The sequence below is a fragment of the Pangasianodon hypophthalmus genome, chromosome 10 (assembly GCF_027358585.1).
Source record: "Pangasianodon hypophthalmus isolate fPanHyp1 chromosome 10, fPanHyp1.pri, whole genome shotgun sequence".
Lineage (NCBI taxonomy): Eukaryota > Metazoa > Chordata > Actinopteri > Siluriformes > Pangasiidae > Pangasianodon > Pangasianodon hypophthalmus.
Window position 1 is genome coordinate 12,895,787 of NC_069719.1, and position 19,309 is coordinate 12,915,095.

The following is a 19,309-nucleotide window of genomic DNA, read 5'->3' on the forward strand; positions in this document are numbered from 1 at the left end:
CTGAATGTCTTCTCTTTGTTTGAGTCCTGGGTTTCAGCTGTGAAGACTGCATTTGTCGTTAAAAAAAGGATAAACCAACATGAAGCCCAGAGAGCTGTCTTTGGGAGAAAAGCATTTTGAAGCTGAGAAAAAAAGGAAAATAAATCAGAGCCACTGGGCATAACCAATACAACAATTTGGAACATTCTGACAAAGAAACCATTGGTGTACTAACAACACAGACATTGAAAAGGTTGTGAAGAAAAACCCAAAAACAACAGTCAGTGACATCACCCACAATGTCCAAAGGGCAGGGGTGAAGGTATCACAATCAACTGTTTGAAGAAGACTGCAAGAGCAGAAATATAGAGGCCATACCATGAGATGCAAACTGCTCATCAGTAAGAATTGGAAAGCCAGATTGGAATTCGCAAAGAAACACAGAGATGAGCCGCAAAAGTTCTGGGACCGATGGAAAGGCCAAAGCATGGAGAAAGAAAGGATCTGTTCATGATCCAAAACATACAAGCTCATCGGTCAAGAATGATGGAGGTAGTGTCATGGCTTGGGCTTGCATAGCTGCTTCTGGAATGGGCTTACTAATCTTTATTGATAATGTAAATCATGATGGTAGCAGCAGAATGAATTCTGAAGTCTACAGAAACACTCTGTCTGCCAATTTACAGAGAGGTCCAATCTATTTGGGAAGAACGTCATCATGCAGCAAGACAATGACCCAAACACACTGCCAACACAAAAAATGACTTCAGGGGGAAAATGGAAGGTTTTAGACTCGCTAAGTCAATCACCGGAACTTAACCCAATTGAGCAGCATTTCACAAATGCTAAGTGATATTTACTTTATTTTACTAGATTAAAATTAGGTAGGCTGCCACCAAAGGTGCTATGTTCCAAGTGTTTAACACATATCTAGATCTAAATATCAGTAAATGAAAGCTGAAATTCTGATCTAGTCTCTCATTCACCTTTTGATCTCAAACCCATATGTTTCATTGTATAACAAAAACAAAAGAATTGGCCTTGCAGTTCCCATAATTGCGGAGGGGACTGTATATATGGACAGCAAGCCTCAAGTTCTTTAGCCAAAAAGTAAGCTCTATGTAAAACAAATCTTATACACACACACACACACACACACATACACACATATATATATATATATATATATATATATATATATATATATATATATACATATAATCCTTCCTATTTATCGCAAACATATGCAAGTGTGTCAACTCATCTTTCTGGGTTTAAAAAAAAATTACCTGGGTTTTGTTTTACATTCATTGGGTTGTACTTGTATATTTGCAAGTAGACTGCCATGTCATGCTCTTTGTTTTTGAAAATAAAACAAGGACATAGTGATGATATCAGTTTTGTCAAACTATCATTAGCCAACCCTGAAGAATATGCAGTTTGGACCTAACCAACTACCAAAACACAGACAAACAATCTTTGCCAGCTGGTAAGTGCTGGTAGAATGGCAAGGTTTCTGAATTACCGCTACTAATGCTACACTGTAGATAAGTTATTTGTAAGAAAATAAAATGGCAGTAAACCATTTATAAGATCTCAAACATTTATATAAAATAATTAAATACTGCATATACATCTTTTAGATTTGTATATTAATAACTAGAATTTTGTTTTGTGATTTAATCAATTTTCCTGCTTTTTTTATATATATATATATATATATATATATATATATATATATATATATATATATATATATATATATATATATATATATATATATATATAGTTTAGCTAATAAGACTAGACTAAAACTACACCACCCTAGTGGTCTGTGGGAATTGTTTTACCACAGCAAACATTCAAAATCTCCAGCAATGCCTCTGTGGTTCTTGTTCTGACCTGTTGCTGGTTTCAATTGTACACACAGCATAGTATACAACTCAGAAAAATACTTCCAGGATAGTACACGATTAGATGCTATTTTTTGCTGATGAACTGGTCTTAACAGTTCAGCAGTAACACTGAAGTGTTTAGAAATTCCAGATACAATAATAATACAGCAACATACTAGGGTAGACAGTGGTTCACAAACTGTACATAGCAAACTATATAAAGATATATTCATTCACTGTATAAATAAATTGAGACATTCTGGTTAATTTATATAATAAATTGGCCAATAGGTGTAGTGACAGAACAGATGTATCTAACACACTGGGAATTCAATGTAGAATTCATTCATGTTACACCAGAGTGTTTCCCATTCATAAAACAGTTGCATTAATGATGATTAAACTCTAAGGTGAATACTAGTAAGAATGAACAGCAAAGACAAACTGAGAATGATGAAATTTACTGATGAAAATATTTACTGATGATTTACTTGAAATTTACTGATGAAACCTTTTGAGGGTTTTGAAAATTACAGGTTATATAAAATATAATTGTAAATGCGGTGTCATGTCAGATACACTAAGAAAGCTAACAAAATGGGTCTCAAAAAGGAAATCTCTCATGTTTTAGTTACACGTTTAATTACAAAAAAAAAAAAGCTATTACTTTGACAGGTCCCTTTTCCCTTTACAAATACACTGGGTATAGACCATGGCTATCCAAACGTTCTTTAAGTAATGGTGTAGCATGACCACCTTATTTTCTTTATCTCCACAACTTTTCATGTCTAGTCAATTGACCAGCTACAGCAAAGCTGAAATCTTCATTAGAGCAATAAGGAGGCGTAAAGCCATTGTATTGTATTTAGTGAAACAAAGGAAATGATGCAGGAGGAAGCAGCTCTGTTCCTCTGGTCTTCTGTCCCACTCAGATAAGCAAAGGATTTGCTAATTTTATAAGTAGGCAGGAAGAATGACGGCAAAGTTTCCGTCTCTGCAAACAAAAAATGAAGCAGCCTCCCTGAGAAAGTGTTTCTGACTGCTGTCTTTCTCTGGGATTTGACCGCATGTGATTTGCCTTTCTGTTCATTTGCGCTATGGCTGCAAATGAAAACAATGTCATTTTGGAGATACTAAAAACAGTTGATTTTGGTAAGTTTCTGCATACGTTTGAGTAAAATTTTAAATGAATTAATCTTTAGGTATTAAATAGGAACTGAAATATCTTCAGTTTCACCGTAATCAATAACTTCCAATCAGGTTCTGTTTTTGGCAATGTTCATTTAAAGCTCAACCATGTTTGTTTATTCAGAGGAGCTGATCCTGGCTTTCTGCTTATCAATGCTTGTTGGTCTGCTGATTGGAATCCTAATTTTCATCCTCCTAACGTGGATCTCCAGACACAGAGCTTCAGTGAGGATTAGTACACGTCCTAATCAATCATCAGGACCTGCTGGATCACACAATCTCCACGGTCAGCTAGGCGTCTACAGGAGTAATGGCTTCAATCTAAACAGTGACAGCACAAGCAGAGCCGTTTTAAACCTTCAGCGACAGACATCTGTTGACCCTAATGAAGTGCTGGGACGCAGCCCCAGCTTTCAAGCATCCACCTTTCGACCACTGCGGAAAAAGGGCAGTGATGAGAAAGAAGAAGAGAATCAAAGAGCTTTGCTTCATGACACCACTGGCACTGACTCTGTGACAGATCCTTATAATATGGGCCAATCAGAATCATTCTGGTTAGGGAAAGGCAGTCTGAGAGGCTTCCTTCCTACACAGACTCCTCCACCTGCGTATGATAGCGTTATTCATATCTTTCAAGAAACTCACACCTGATTTCATATGTTTATATGTGCATTGGTGTAATTTTGTGTGTGCACATTCATGCTGGTGATTAAGGCTATGATTAATGTTCTGTGTTTCTGCAGGATGATGTTTATATTTCTGAAGCATGAGGTTCCCCCTATCTTGCTGTGTAGCTCTTTAACCAATGATGTGCCAACTAATTCAGGTCTGATCATGATTGTATATATTATGTTGCATGCAAATGCAAATTAAATATTATGTAAATATAAAAGAATAAAATCATGCAACAAATAACTGTGTGCAAAATGTTTTAAAGAGACTATAATGTTGGATTAATCGTAAATAGAATAATTTAATGACCACAGCCACTGTAGGGGACTTGTACATAAATGTCTTGCTTGAGAAGGATAAATGTCTAGAGATGTAGACTACATTATCTGCAAATCCCTCAGCTGCAAGTCGGTATGTAGAACAAACATCATGTCTGACGGATCTTTCCGTGTCCCCGACTGGGATATCTCATTAGCCTGGATAAGGTAGGAAAGCCGTGAAAAGCCACTTCCCATCAATAGACTCTCCCTGTCCATTGCAGTGCTAATTCCAAGATGTTCCCTCCAGATGGGGTTGCCCGTCACGTGGTCTCTCATACGTCGTGTCGTCAGAGCGCGGGTTGCCTTGACCACGTCTAATACTCCTCATTCGTCGGGTTGTTTTTTTCGCTTCAGCTTGCTTTTTTTCCTTTAACGATTATTTTCGTCCTCATGTTTCAATCTCAGAAAATGTAGTGAGCACTTGGCAACCCATTAAGGCGCATTGAAAGCGATTTGGAAAAGGTGAGTTTGCTTGCAAATTCATCGGGGATTATAACAATATTCTGTATACCGTCATAAAACGCTTATATTTTCCAGATGCATTCTTTTACTTGATGATCTGTAGAAGAAGTGAATAGCCAGAGTCTGAAACGTGGTTCGATCAAATCGGCCCCAGACGATAGTAGCTGTCGGCCGCAGATGAATTTTAACTTAAAAGCAATCGTTTATAACCGTTAATAACCGTTATCTAACCCAGTGATCGAGCAGAACGGGTCTAATTCGTGAGTCGGTGAGAATATAATGTACGCTACAAATACTGAATTTTAGGCCTTATGTAGTCGTGTGTTATTATAAATACAGCAGATACCGACAGAATAGCATTTGATGCAGGGTACGCTGTGTAAAAATGCGAATGTTTTCTTAGCATAAGAAATGATAAAAACGAAAGGGCACGCTGAGATGTCATTAAAATTCAGCGATCATCGCATCCCTGTTGCCATGACGGCTGGGAAGTAACTGCCTTCATCCTTCATCTGCTCCGCTCCTGCACGCGCACACAGCCGCTCACACAGCCCGCTGTGTGCTGTTCACATCTGTGGCCTTCTGGTGCTAAAACACCTCAAGTCCACTCTAACGCCGAATAAATACTTACAGCCGTTAATGTGCGACACGAAAGAGAGTGACTCTTCACCGAAATTAGGACTCAGTTCCATGAAGCGAACTTAAGCGTGTTTTTTCGAGAGAAGGAGAATGTGATGCTGTGGAGCAGATAGACTACACCACAGGTGCCATCAGCCTTTGTTCTAACGTCCTCCTCGTTCAATCATTCCCCCCACAGAAAACCCGGACTGTCGAAGAGAAATCTCAAAGGACTTCCTGCTACATTTTTACATAAATAAAATCATCCGAACAGCTGATGACATCGACTATGATGGCCTGATATTTCAGAACATTAACCACAAATACGTCTGTGTGAGTAGAATAAGTATAGACTCCTCAGGTGCTGTAACACATTTCTTCATCTCCAACAAAATGGAAGACTCTTTCAAATACGAGATTCGGACTAATAATGTCCAGGGACTATGAAGAGGTGAGTGTATTCTGTTGCTGCTTACATTTTACTACAATAACATTGCACAAATGTTTTTTTTTTTCTCTTACACTGTTGCCTTCTTATCAGCTTATCATTAGGTTACACTATATTGTACACAGACATATCAGTCAGTATCAGTGGGTTGCACCAACAAGGATTAGATTAAACAGAGTTTAGAGCTAAGCAGATCTTTAGGCATACCCTAGAGCAGTGGTACTCAAATCTTTTGCACTCACTTAATTCATTTAATTCATTATTCAAATGTGTACAGTAATATTTTGGCTTTTTTTTATTTTTTGATTTTTTGATTCAGAAATGTTGTATACCTGAACATTATAGGGGGCAGTTGTGGCCTAATGGATAGCGAGTCGGACTTACAACCCAAAGGTGAACCTGAAGGTTGTGGGTTCGAGTCTCAGGTCCGGCAGGGATTGTAGGTGGGGGGAGTGAATGACCAGCGCTCTCCTCCACCCTCAATACCGAACCCCCAAACTGCTCCCCAGGCGCCCCAGCAAAAAAGGCTGCCCACTGCTCCGTGTGTGTGTGTGTGTTCACTACTGTGTGTGTGCACTTGGATGGGTTAAATGTAGAGCACAAATTCCTAGTATGGGTCACCATACTTGGCCACAATTCACTTCACTTCATTATTTTTAGGCATATTTGTGTTTGAGCTATTGAGATTTGATATTAAACCCATTCAATTTAAGATACCAGACAAATAAACTAATAACTATAAAAACCCAATTAATATTATAACTTTCATAATGGTGGGCTGTGATTAGAATAAATAAAATCACAGACCCCCAGACTGTGCTTCCCCAGACCCCATTTTGAGAATCAATGACCTAGAGCAGGGGTTCCTAACCCTGGTCTTGGAGTACCCCCTGTTTTACAGATTTTAGTGTTTTCCCTGATCCAACACATCCACCTCAACTCATGAAGGCATTTTAATCAGCTCATTATTTGAATCAGGTGTGTTAGAGCAGAGAAAACATTAAAATGTGCACGATGGGGGGTACTCCAGAACAAGAGTTGGGAACCTTTGCTTAGAGGGTACAGAATAATGTGTATATAATGTGCTTTACTGTTTATAATGAGTAGGGTACTGTTTTGGACACTGGGTCTGATTATCGTCCATGTCATTTTATAAGATTAACCTTGAATAGATATTGTTTCTTCCCTTTTAACTGAAAACTAGCATAAATGTTCCCGTTGAAGAATTCTCTATGGAAATTTAACCTACACAAGTTTAAGACGAATCTTTGATAAATGAAGTTTAAAGTTAAAAAAAAAAAAAAGGATCAAAATTAATCTGGATAAATAGCAACTTTGATTTAATCTTTGTTATTGGAACACAACCTGTATTAAATGTTGGACAATAGAACCACAACTTTCCTCTTTCTTTTCCTATATAGCCTGGCAATTCAGTAGGGATGTTGGCAGCAGTGGAACATGGTCCTGTCCTCTGCAGTGACTCCAACATCCTCTGCCTCTCATGGAAAGGAAGGGTTCCCAAAAGTGAGAAGGAAAAGCCGGTGTGCAGGAGACGCTACTATGAGGAAGGCTGGCTGGCCACCGGAAATGCGAGGGGCGTTGTTGGAGTGACTTTCACTTCCAGTCACTGCAGGAGGGACAGGAGTACTCCACAGAGAATTAACTTCAATTTAAGAGGCCACAACAGTGAGGTTTGCATTTCATATTTGACTTTGACGAATCTGCTTCATTATATTTTGGAAGGTAATGTATTGGCAATTTAGCAGTGGTATACTTTAGAACATAAATATAAATGACCAGCTATTGTATAAGCACCACAGTATATCTATACAGTGGATATAAAAAGAAAAAAAAAATGAAACCAAGATAAATCATTTCAGATCTGTCCCACCTTTAATGTGACATTGCAACCAACAAAATTTAAGGAAAGAACAACTGAAAATATTTTTTTTGGGGGTGGGGGAAAAAAGTAAAAGGAAAAAAAACTTACCATAACCTGGTTGCGTAAATGTGCACACCCTTTTATAATGGGGCATGTACCGGTGCTCAGAATGAACCACTCACATAAAAACTCATGTTCAAAAGCAAGTATCATACACCTGCCATCAATGAAGTGATTCTGATTAATCCCCAAGAAAGATCAGCTGTTTCTGCAGGATTTTCTTGACATCTTCTTGGTTTTATCCGACTGCTGATAACGGTCCCCAAAGAGCTTACAAGACATGTACAGGATCTCACTGTCGACAGGTATCGATCAGGAGAGGTGTACAAAAAAAGATTCAACACATTAGATTTACCATGGAATACCCTGAAGGCCATCATCAACAAGTGGACGTCCCTCCAAAATTGACAAAGGGCAAGTTAAAAACTTATCAGGGAGTCTGCCAAGACACCTATGGCAACAATAAATGAGCTGCAGGAATATCTGGAATTACTGGTCACTCTCTGCATGTGACAACATTCTCTCATATTCTTCACATGTCTGGGCTATTGGGTAAGGTGGCTAGACCAAAGCCCTTTCTCACGAAAAAAAAAATACATCCAAGGCCACCTACATCGGCCCAAGCCATGTGACAAAATGTGTTAAATTTTTTTGGGCATAATTCTAAAAGATGTTTGGCACAAAAACCAGACAGCTTATTACCCAAGGAACACCATACCCACTGTGAAGCGTGGTGGTGGCAACATCATGCTATGGGGCTGCTTCTCTTCAGCTGGAACTGGGGCTCTAGTCAAGATAGAAGGAATCTTGGATAGGTCCAAATGCCAGTCTGTTTTTTGGCGCAAAACCTGCAGGCCTCTGTTAGATGAAGATGAAGACTAATTTCACCTTTCAGCACGATAATGACCCAAAGCACAAATTCAAGTCAACAGAGTAATGGCTTCAGAAGAAGAAGATCAACATTTTGGAATGGCCAAGTCAGAGCCCAGAGCTAAACCCTATTGAAAACCTGTAGAATGACTTGAAGAGGGCTGTGCACAGGAGATCCCCTCACAAGTTAATAGATCTGGAGCATTTTTGCAAGGAAGAGGGGAAAATTGCCCAAGATGTTCTAAGTTGGTAGACTCTTACTCAAAAAGACTGAGTGCTGTTTAACAAGCAAAATGTGCTTGAACAAAGTATTACTTAAGGGGTGTGTTTTTTTTCCCCCAAATGTTTCTGTATGTTTTCACTTGAATTTTGTTGAATGTTATATCACATTAAAGGTGTAAAGAATCTGACATGTTGTATCTTGGTTTCATTTTTTACATGACAAAAACTTGCCATGTTTACAGGGGTGTGTAGACTTATTATATCCACTGTATGTAGTCACAAATTTCATTAAAACAATAATGTGAGAGTTAATTGTGTCTTTAAAGGTTGTCCTTGTCCGCTGGAATGAGCCGTTTCAAAAGCTTGCTACATGTGACATGGAAGGGGGGATATTTGTGTGGATACAGTATGAAGGGCGATGGTCTGTGGAGCTGGTTAATGATCGGGGAGCTCAGGTACTGTGTTACATAACAATCCTGCTCTTCCTCAGTTGAAACACCATGATTACATGACAATGACAATTGTATATACTATAAAATGTCATAAAATAAAAAAAAATTTAAAAAATAAATAATTTTATGTTTTGTCGTTATGGGTTTGGAACATATTAATGATTTCTGGTGTGTCTGTTAGGTAAGTGACTTTACCTGGTCCCATGATGGAACCCAGGCCCTGATTGCCTACAGAGATGGCTTTGTCTTGGTGGGCTCAGTCAGTGGGCAGAGGCACTGGTCATCTGAGATCAACCTTGAGAGTCAAATCACCTGTGGAATATGGACCCCTGATGACCAACAGGTAATCCATTACAGATATGCGTCATGTGTGAATGAATTTGGTACCTGTCTGGTGTATGCAAATGATGAGGATACATCACTGTATGCACGCAGGTGTTGTTTGGAACAGCAGATGGGCAAGTTATTGTAATGGACTGTCATGGTCGGATGCTTGCTCATGTTCTGCTACATGAGTCAGATGGCATTGTGGGCATGTCCTGGAACTGCCCTGACTTCCTGGTGGAAGACAGCACTGAGAGTGATACAGACTCTGATGATAATACCTCAAGTCAAGGTAACAGTCTGCAATATTACAATTATTATTATAGATACATTGCATTCCATCAGTATTTTTGCTGATATTCATAATTGATATGCCTGGCAGATGGTATCTGTCACTGATCACCCTAAATCTGTCTTTTCTTTAAAGCACGTAATGTGAAGCCCCTTCTCACAGTAAGCTTCATATCTGGAGACATAAGTCTAATGAACAACTATGATGACCTTTCCCCTAACATTATCCACTCAGGACTAAAAGGTAAAAGACCATGCTATGTCACATTTCTTATAATTTTTGTAAACAGTGGTCCCACTTGCTAAAATCTGTGTGTTTCTGTTATACAGATGTGGAGGTGCAGTGGTGCTCTCAGGGAGACTTGTTAGCTGTAGCTGGAATGGAGAGACACGGGCTGCCTTCTGACTCAGCCTGTTCCTCCATGATGAGAAATGCCCTAGTCAAGTTCTACAATGTCCAAGGAGAACATATATATACTTTGGAAACACCTGCGCAGGTCAACTCTCAGTTATTTTTTAATTGAACATGTCTCATTTTATATACTGATTAATTACCAAACAAAAAATATATAAACCTACCCCACATAGACACAAAATACAAACAATACAAACAAACTAATAAATAATATTCACTGTGTCAAACTCACTGGTTGATCAGTATGCAAATGCTGTGGGGCTATTCTAATTTCAGAGGCCCATCACTACTATATGCTGGGGCCACAGGGACTCACGGTTGTTTCTGGCCTGTGGGCCAGCACTGTATGTTGTACGGGTTGAGCACAGGGTGGCCAGCCTCCAACTGCTGTGTCAGCAGGGCATAGCCAGTGCCCTAAGAGAGGAGAGAGACGTGAGCAAACTGAACATGCCATCTCTCCTCTGTTCCTACGTTACCAGTGCATTCATACCAACCATCAAGGTAAGTAACAATGTATACTATATCCTGCCATAAAGGAATTATGTAAAGTGACACCAAATAAAAATAATTCAATATTGATCTGCATCTTCCATCTACAGCCTCCTATTCCTGATCCAAACAACATTCGTGACTTTGTTAGCTACCCCACAGCGGGAAATGAGAGATTGCACTGTACAATGAAGCGTGCCGAAGAGAATCCAGAGGCGGGAGGGCCGTGCTACACCCTCTATTTGGAGCACTTGGGGGGTCTGGTGCCTATCCTTAAAGGCCGTCGTATCAGCAAGCTACGTCCAGAGTTTGTTATAATGGACCCCAAAATGGACAGTAAGACAGGTACAGTTTAAATATGTAATCAGTGTGTTTTAGTTTGTCGTGAGTGGTGATGGATGCTCTCTAATCATTCCTGGTGCAGAAAGGCAGCTTTTTCAAAGCTAACATATTATTTTGTTGTTGAATTTCAGATGAGGTCTGCGTGAATGGTATGTTATCCTACATGACTGACAGCTGCAACTGCTCTGACTCTAGTGACATTGAATTGAGTGATGAATGGGTCGAAAGGAAGTCACCTAAACTTTCTAGAGGAAACAGGTCTCCTAAACTTCCAAGGTAAAGGGCTGTGATTACAACCACTGAATAGTCAAACAAATAGTAATCAATTAGTATAATTCTAAGAGAAAGAATAATGTAAAGTACAATATAAATAATTTAATTTAATATTATTTATTTATTTCAAAAGTCTATACTCTGAACCACTAGTAAACAAGGACACCATTAGTGTTTAAAAATGTAGATATATATATATATATATATATATATATATATATATATATATATATATATATATATATATATCTCAGTGCCTAAATATGAACTATACAGTATATTTTCTCATTATTCTGTTTTATTAATTAGAATCAATATGGAATCAAGGAAGTCTCCCAAACTTGTCCAAACATCCCAAGAATTGTCCAGGTCTCCAAGATTACCAAAGAAAGCTACTATACGATCTCCAAGTCTCACTCGCAGAGAGTTTCCAGTAGATGGAATAAGTGAGGTATTAAAATTTAAGTTTTTGGAAATTGTATCTGATCATAACTATACTTTGAAACCCATGATTATGTTTGCCTTTCAGCATAATTATCTGGCTCAAGTCACCTCCAACATTTGGGGTACAAAATTTAAGATTGTGGGACTTGCTTCTTTTTTGCCAGCAAATTTGGGTGCAGGTATGAAATTTCTCTTTAAAAAAAAAATGTTTTGTTTTCTGTATTGCTCTGCAAGTAGTTCACAGTACAGTGTATCTGTGATAGTGTATTAATTATACTTTTATCTTTGTTACAGTTATCTACAAAACCAGTTTGTTGCACTTGCAACCACGTCAGATGACAATCTATCTACCAGAGGTCCGTAAAATTTCCCTTGACTTCATGAGTCTACCAGTCTTCAATCCCAATGTGTTTAGCGAAGATGAAGATGATTTACCAGGTAAACATTTATGGAATACACCTAACGTATGAATAATTAAATGTCTGTGAGTATGAAGTATTAATCCAGTGGTACCATTATTTTTGTTTTAGTCATGGGCCCTTCAGGGGTGTCAGGTGATAATCCTCCCTGCACAGTTAATATTCCCATTGCTCCTATACATAGTCCTGCTCAAGCCATGTCGCCCACACAGAGCATAGGACTTGTGCAGTCTCTCTTAGCAAATCAAAATATTCAGCTTGATGTTCTGACCAATCCCACGGCCACAGCAGCTGCAGCTGCTGCTGCAGCAGCAGCAGCAAAGGCAGCAGTTCCTGATCATAGTGCAGACAATGTGACAGCACAGTACACTGTGCCAGCAAGATACTCTAGTCCTGGACAGGTTATCTTTAGTGGCCTTGAAATGGGTAACCTGAGTTTGAGTGGAACACTCCCACCACCACCACATCATTTGCCACCACAACCTCATCAACAGCAACGTCAGCAGCAACAGCAACAAGAAGATCATCATCAAACATCAAAACATCAGCAGCAGACACAAACACAGCAGCAGCATCTGAAGTTACAACAGCACCAGCAAGCACAGCAACAGCACCAACAATCAATGCAACATCATCAACAGCACCTGCAGCACCAACAACAAATGCAAACCCAGCATCATCAGCAAATTCAACAGCACATACAACAGCAGCACCAACAGCAAATGCAACAGCATCATCATCAAATACAGCAGCAGCAACTACAGCAACATCATCAGCAAATGCAACAGCAGCAATTGCAACAGCAAATACATCAGCAGCAAGTCCAACACCACCATCAGCAAATGCAACAGCAGCAGCATCAGATGCACCTCCAGCAAGAGCAAATGCAGCAGCAGCAACAACAAATTCGACAACAGATTCAAGAAATGAGACAGCAGCAGCAACAGCTTCAGCAACAGCATCAGCAAATGCAGCAGCAACATCAACAGATGCAAAGACAGCATCAACAAATGCAGCAACAGCTCAAGATGCAAATATCCTTACCGCCTCCTCCTTCAGGGTATGCCCCTATTTCCATGCATCAGCTCCAGATGATGCCTGCGATTCCTCACCCAGACCAACCACCAGACAGAGCAGAGCAAACACACACTCTGAAAGTCCCTTCTAGACCACAGTCTTTTATTGAAAATGACAACTCTCTTGAAATTCAAATGCGTAAAATGAATCCTCCACCGCCATACCCTGGCACAGTGGTATCTGCAGCAGCAGCAGGTCCCCCAGTCCAGCCAGGTCTAATTGGTAACAGTGAGAATGCTAACGCACTGTCAGCAGACTCGTGCCTATCTAAGGATGAGTTCTCTCTTCACCCAGTGACCATCCAGTACCCGACACCTCTTGGTTATGAAAGGATAACAACTTTTGACAGCAGTGGAAATGTGGAGGAGGTGTGTCGCCCACGGAGACGTCTTATACGAAACCAGAATGCCTATGGCTTGCAAGGAATGGGAAGTTCGGCTACATTGAAAGTTACTTCATCTGAAAATAAGAAGGTCCAGCTTCCTTATAGCTCAGCAACTCTCAGTCGCCTTTCAGTGCCTCGATATTCCATACCAAGTGGAGATCCTCCACCATACCCAGACCCTGCTAATCAGATCAACGTCAATAGGAGTCCTACACAAAGGATTGACAGCAGTCTTATCCATGCTACTCTGCGACGGGATCGCAGAGAAAATGCTCTGAAGGTTCCTCAAATGGTGGATACAGCAAGGACTCTACCAACCAAATCTAAAGTTAATAGTGCCCTTGCACTTTCTTACCAGCCCAGGATCCCCACAGCTTTGTACACGTGCACACAATGCAGCAGTAACAGCAGCAGCACAAGTGTAAGTGTCAGTGGTGGTGGAAGCAACAGCAGCGGCATTGCAGGGGGCACCGTTGTGCGTCAAGATTTTCCCCCTGGCAAAGGGGCACAACACAGTACCATAATTGTGCACTCTAAAAGTGCTTCAACTCTGGCTTCACAATCCTCTTACAACCTACTGAGCCCTGTTGACAATAGTAGAGACAGGACTGTATACATCAACTCTGCCTTTACTGAAGATGAGACTCTAAACCAGCAGTGCCACTTGGAAAAATCAATGCGCCATTTAACTCTCGGAGATGTCAGTTTAACAGTGAAGCGGCCACCACCTTACCAGTGGGATTCTCCTGCTTCAGACCAAATATGGATGGCCCAGGATCAAAATATGCTGACTAGCCCACCGGGACCTCACAAACCGCCCCATCTTTTACTCAGCCAAGCACAGCACTTAGACATAACTCGACTACCTTTTGTTCTCTCAACAAAACCTCCAGCTAGTCCCAGTTCTATGACCCTGCCATCAGCTTATCAGATTTCCCTTTCACCTTTTCCCCCTGGCGTGGGCCACAGTGGTCCTCAGTTTCAGTCATTGCAAAGTACTCCACAGCCATGCGGCCCCAATGATATGGTAACAACAATTCCATTTAGCCAACAGGATCCAGCTCTTGTTTTGCCCCCTGGTTATACAAATAATCTGGCCAATCTGCCCTGTTGCCCACTCCCACCCATGTATCCTGGGGCCAGCTCATGCGCCAACCTTCAGCTTCATCCAATGGCCTTACATCCATGGAGCACGTATAGTGCTTGCCCTCCCATGCAGGACCACTCAGCAACTTTACCAAGTAAAATGCATCAGAGTCTGGAGAAGCCCATTCTCTCACCCCCACCACCACCTCCACCACCACCACCACCACCCCCTCCTCCCCCACTCCCCCCTCCTCCTCCTCCAGCTGAACTTATGGCTCACCAAAGCACCTCAGAGGTTTTAGCTGACTCTAGTGAGAGTTTTCAGGAACAGTCCTCACTTAATGAGAGTCCAGTACAACAGGGCTCAGACAGGTTCAGCAAAAAAAGTCGCAAGAGACTCGACAGCAGGGCAGAGGAGGCAGGCATGTCCACTGTTTCTGAGAGTAAATCAAAAAAGGAAGGCCGTGCTCTGGCCGACTTCAATTCTCTTATTGCTAGCCCAAGGCTTGGTGGCAGGGAGAAAAAGAAGCCTAAAGGACAGAAGGAGCAACTGAACAAGGCCAAAAAGCTGAGCAGGACCACAAATGAGTTCCAAGACAGCTCTGAAAGTGAGCCTGAGCTTTTCATTAGTGGTGATGAACTAATGAATCAAAGCCAGAGCAGCAAGAAAGGTTGGAAGAGCAAACGCAGCCTGCGCACAGCAAACGAACTGGAGGAGATTAAGTGCCGCAAGGCAAATGAAAGAGAAGATCGGAGCCTTGGCAGTCAGGGCTTTGTGTATGTCATGGCCAACAAACAGCCATTGTGGAATGAAGCCACCCAAGTCTACCAGCTTGACTTTGGTGGAAGAGTGACACAGGAATCAGCCAAAAATTTTCAGATTGAGCTGGATGGACGACAAGTAAGGCTCTGTTTTTCCTCATTTACTTTGTTTTTATTGCTTTATACTACAGTTTCAGTTTGTTTGTTTGTTTTCAGTTTTCAGAAATCTGTCATTTTTATAGGCAACCTGAAATCAATTTTTTTTTTTTTTTTTTTTTTTACCACATATTGTGTGTGCATGATTCATCTGTTTCAATCAGTTAAAAGATGTCATCACATTTTTGCCTACATCACAAAAAAAAAAGTAAGGCTACACATGTAACCATGGCTTTATGAGTGAAAGACAAGGATGATTTCCTTCTAAACTAATGGAGTCTTTTCATGTGCACATTTTGTTCATTGCCAAGTACAGATAACAAAGTATGACTATGACCTCATGTGGGTAGCCTGTAAAAGCTCCCTGTTATGTCACATTTGTTCTCTGGCCATTCTCGTTAACCCAAGTGACCAAGGTCTCCTGGCAGTCCTTAATTGAAGAGCCACAGTTTCTTACATAATCTTCTTTTGTACTTCCTTACATAACCTACCAGGGTGGCTTCCTTCAGAACTAGTGGAGACTGCATAGCAAAGTCATCACAAACGTACATAACAAGTCCTAACAGTGCACCGCATCATTAAAAAAAACAGACAGTACTCATAAATAATGCGGATACCATTTTTTAGTGATGCATGGTTGTTAAATGACAATTAATGGAAAACCTGCAATCGAGTATACCTGTACAGTCACTTCCTTTACCCAGTGGGCTAGTCTGCCAGCAGAGCCCCTTTATGGTGCTCCCCTTGGCACAGAAATAGCTGGTCACTGATGTGCCTGGTGGCAGTCACTTCCACATACCGCTTTAGTGATAGACACAGAATTTTAGCCAACTCTGCAAAAACTCTAAAAAATTGTTCCTGGTGCCAGGTAAGAGGTTCATGCAAGGCATTACACATCATAGTAAGAAAGCCTTCCGTTTGTTTGCATACAATCAGTGTGTAGATGGAGCACACACACACAGGAGTGTGTCCCAAGTGGCACAAAAGAAAAATGTTTGCCTTACCACCAGGAGATCACGAGTTTCGTCAGTTCTGATGAAGCCATCCATGGCTGTGAGCCCAAGGGAGAAAAACTGGCCTTACTCTCTGGGTGGGAGAGATGACACATTTTGTGATAGACTTTTAATCTTAGTGCTTCCATGTGTGAAATAAGGAGTTTTTGGTTTTGCTATCAGAGCCGATGCAGGGGCTCTAAAGCAGCAGGCACACACTTGTGGACACCCTGGACACCTAGAGCTAATCCATAGGGAAGGACCCTGAACTGGTATGTCAGTCAGCTGATCTGAAATTGGAGGATTCGTAGTGTAGCAGTTGAAATGTGGATAGCAGTTGAAATGTGGAAAAGTGTCCTTCAGGTCTATGATTACCAATTACCGATTACTTTGATTACCAATCATGTTTGTTCACCATTCACATTACATCCAGTATGTATGGCATATGCAACAGAAGTTGTTTGAAAAGGCATTTCTTTGATTTCTTTGAATAGGGCACCCAGTCCTGTCTGTCTCTATTACCTGTTTTTTGAGTAGGCAATTAATCTGTTATGCTCTATGCTTGTAGCTCTGTGTCCATAGTGCCACACTCCCATACATCAAGAACCAACACATTACAGCACTATATTTTACTGTATTCGAATCCACTTCCCCAGCTCCAGGCAAGAGGAGAATAGGAAAGAGGACAAATGTGATGTAGCGAGAGCTTTTATAGGCTACGTATGAGACCCTACGCCATGTGGGGTCACAGTCACAAGGTGACAACGTTATTTGTACTCAGCAAGGTAAAATCGGTCAAATTAGTCAAATTTTTACATTTTTCACAGGCTCATTAAATCTTGATGGATAATATTTCAACCATACATTATTTCTCATACAAAAAGAAGTGGGCTTGGGGTTTTGTTCAAAGCATTATTAAATGTTAAGCACATTAAACACTGTCAGTATTGCTATGAGTAACTTTGATCTCCTGTTACAGGTGATGCAGTTTGGCAGAATCGATGGTAATGCATACATCCTGGATTTTCAGTATCCATTCTCAGCTGTGCAAGCATTTGCTGTCGCGTTGGCCAATGTCACTCAGAGGCTTAAATAAAGGACAGTAATGGCCATCTTGTGCAAGACAACACAATTTGCTGATTATATATTGTGAATAACAATGGACAACGCTCTATGTTGCCAATAAATATGGTACTGCTTGTGTTGGGCCAGGGTGTAAAGGTAAAAGTCGGAGGAATGTGGTCAGAAACATAGCATACTTGAGAGTGAAAAAGGTACAGAATGGTTAAAATAATCATTCTTTTGTTAACTTTAGGGGAAGAAAACAAACAGAAGTAGAAAGAATGCAGGACCACTGCTTGATTAAAGCTAGTAAAGATCAGTTCCTAGTTTTGATTTTTCTTTTAGTGTGTGTGTATATGTTTCATAACATTAATATATGAAAGGCTAAACAATGATTTGCATGCAAACCTATGCCAATTTAATTACCGTGATGATGAGATTCCCTTACTGAGGTTTTTTGCTGCAGATTGTTTTCCAAGTGTGAGTGGTAATATGAATTTTACAAATTATGTGCTAAGGGAGATAATGCCATGAGTGAAAATATTTTTTGAACTTATTTTGACTGTTCTATCTATTGTATCTCATTTGTGTGGTGTAACATGAATCAGGCATTAGTACTATTAACTTCAACATTTCATTGCAATGAATGCTTTCATTGTTAATTGATTTGTTGACTTTTTATGACTCTTATTTTATCATCACCCTTTGTAATGGCAGCAGTTTTCTATCACTATAAAACTCTTAAATAGATGTTGATCACAAACCAGGCGTAATATGTAGATTTGTAAAATAATACCACCCATTTTCATTACATCACTACATGAGCACGTGATTTTCACTTAAATATGGATTTTGGTCAATATGTTCACAATTTGGTCTGTTAATTTTACCAGAAAGTTCTTGTACACATGAAACTTTAGAAAGTAGAACGGGCTAAGTTTTGATAGAGGTACTACTACTTGGAGGATAATAGAACTGAATATAAAACTCAACGATGGCTACAATGATGGATGGGATACACATTTTCCCTTTTAATTAATAAAAATCTGGAGGTTTTTTAGGTCTGTAGAAGAAATATCTTGATTCTGTATTCAGTGTGATTGACTTTTCATGACCTTAGTATTTCTATATGAGATTTGTTCTGGCATTTTATCTTCACTCTTATAGAAGCTAAGGTCAAGATTTGTTTATGTAGCAGTGCCGGGGTACCACACCATCACAGCTGGGACAAAATCCAATTGGCCCTACATATGTTGACTCAAATCAGTAAAGGTCTGTTTATTGTATTATACGTGTATTATATATATATATATATATATATATATATATATATATATATAAACACGCCTCTGCTTTCTTATATAATTTGAGCAGTTATGTTAATTTTTATATTTTGGATGTAAGTTAAACATTTGCTGAGAGTATCTGTGTTGACAGAGGATGGTTGATACGATCATTCTCCTGTTTTTTTTTTGTGTATATGCTTTGATGATTTGCAAATTGAGCAATTTTTAATCTGTTATACTAGAGTATTCAGGCCCAGTTTGAATTGTGTGGAATGTGAGGCTTTAACTGTGCTAATGCTTTACTATTGTAATGTACAATAAACCATGATGAGCTTGTAATATTAACTTAGCTTTCTCATGCATTAGAACATATGTGGTAGGCTATGAGAAAGCCTATAAATTAACAGAACAAGTCACTTAGTTGAAGACATTTTCAGT

The 19,309-nt window shown here is 39.9% G+C and overlaps 2 protein-coding genes across 3 annotated transcripts; both read left to right on the forward strand.

Moving 5' to 3' along the window:
- Positions 1–2,830: 2,830 nt before the first annotated feature.
- On the forward strand, positions 2,831–4,117 carry myct1b (myc target 1b). The gene is made up of 2 exons (XM_026934339.3): positions 2,831–3,026; positions 3,187–4,117. The coding sequence occupies exons 1-2, from the start codon at positions 2,972–2,974 to the stop codon at positions 3,711–3,713; spliced, it is 582 nt and encodes a 193-aa protein (XP_026790140.2). The 5' UTR covers positions 2,831–2,971; the 3' UTR covers positions 3,714–4,117.
- Positions 4,118–4,237: 120 nt separating this feature from the next.
- Positions 4,238–19,210, forward strand: tulp4b (TUB like protein 4b). 2 transcript variants are annotated; one of them, XM_026934085.3, is made up of 16 exons: positions 4,238–4,516; positions 5,334–5,585; positions 7,004–7,273; positions 8,943–9,071; positions 9,250–9,411; positions 9,504–9,684; positions 9,820–9,927; positions 10,014–10,180; positions 10,375–10,599; positions 10,698–10,932; positions 11,061–11,205; positions 11,512–11,653; positions 11,732–11,825; positions 11,941–12,084; positions 12,177–15,514; positions 17,503–19,210. In XM_026934085.3, exons 2-16 carry the CDS (start codon positions 5,565–5,567, stop codon positions 17,617–17,619), a joined length of 5,478 nt encoding a protein of 1,825 aa, XP_026789886.3. In that variant the 5' UTR covers positions 4,238–4,516; positions 5,334–5,564; the 3' UTR covers positions 17,620–19,210. The 2 variants fall into 2 exon arrangements, with proteins under 2 accessions (XP_026789886.3, XP_034164018.1); XM_034308127.2 differs by lacking the exon at positions 12,177–15,514 and having other exon boundaries at positions 4,256–4,516.
- Positions 19,211–19,309: the final 99 nt, after the last annotated feature.

Bases quoted from the DNA above. Each gene is read 5' to 3' on its own strand.
- myct1b (XM_026934339.3), top strand. From the start codon at position 2,972: ATGGCTGCAAATGAAAACAATGTCATTTTGGAGATACTAAAAACAGTT. The intron at 3,027-3,186 runs GTAAGTTTCTGC...TTGTTTATTCAG, and splicing joins ACTAAAAACAGTTGATTTTG to AGGAGCTGATCCTGGCTTTC.
- tulp4b (XM_026934085.3), top strand. From the start codon at position 5,565: ATGTCCAGGGACTATGAAGAG. The intron at 5,586-7,003 runs GTGAGTGTATTC...TTTCCTATATAG, and splicing joins TGTCCAGGGACTATGAAGAG to CCTGGCAATTCAGTAGGGAT. The intron at 11,654-11,731 runs GTATTAAAATTT...TTTGCCTTTCAG, and splicing joins CAGTAGATGGAATAAGTGAG to CATAATTATCTGGCTCAAGT.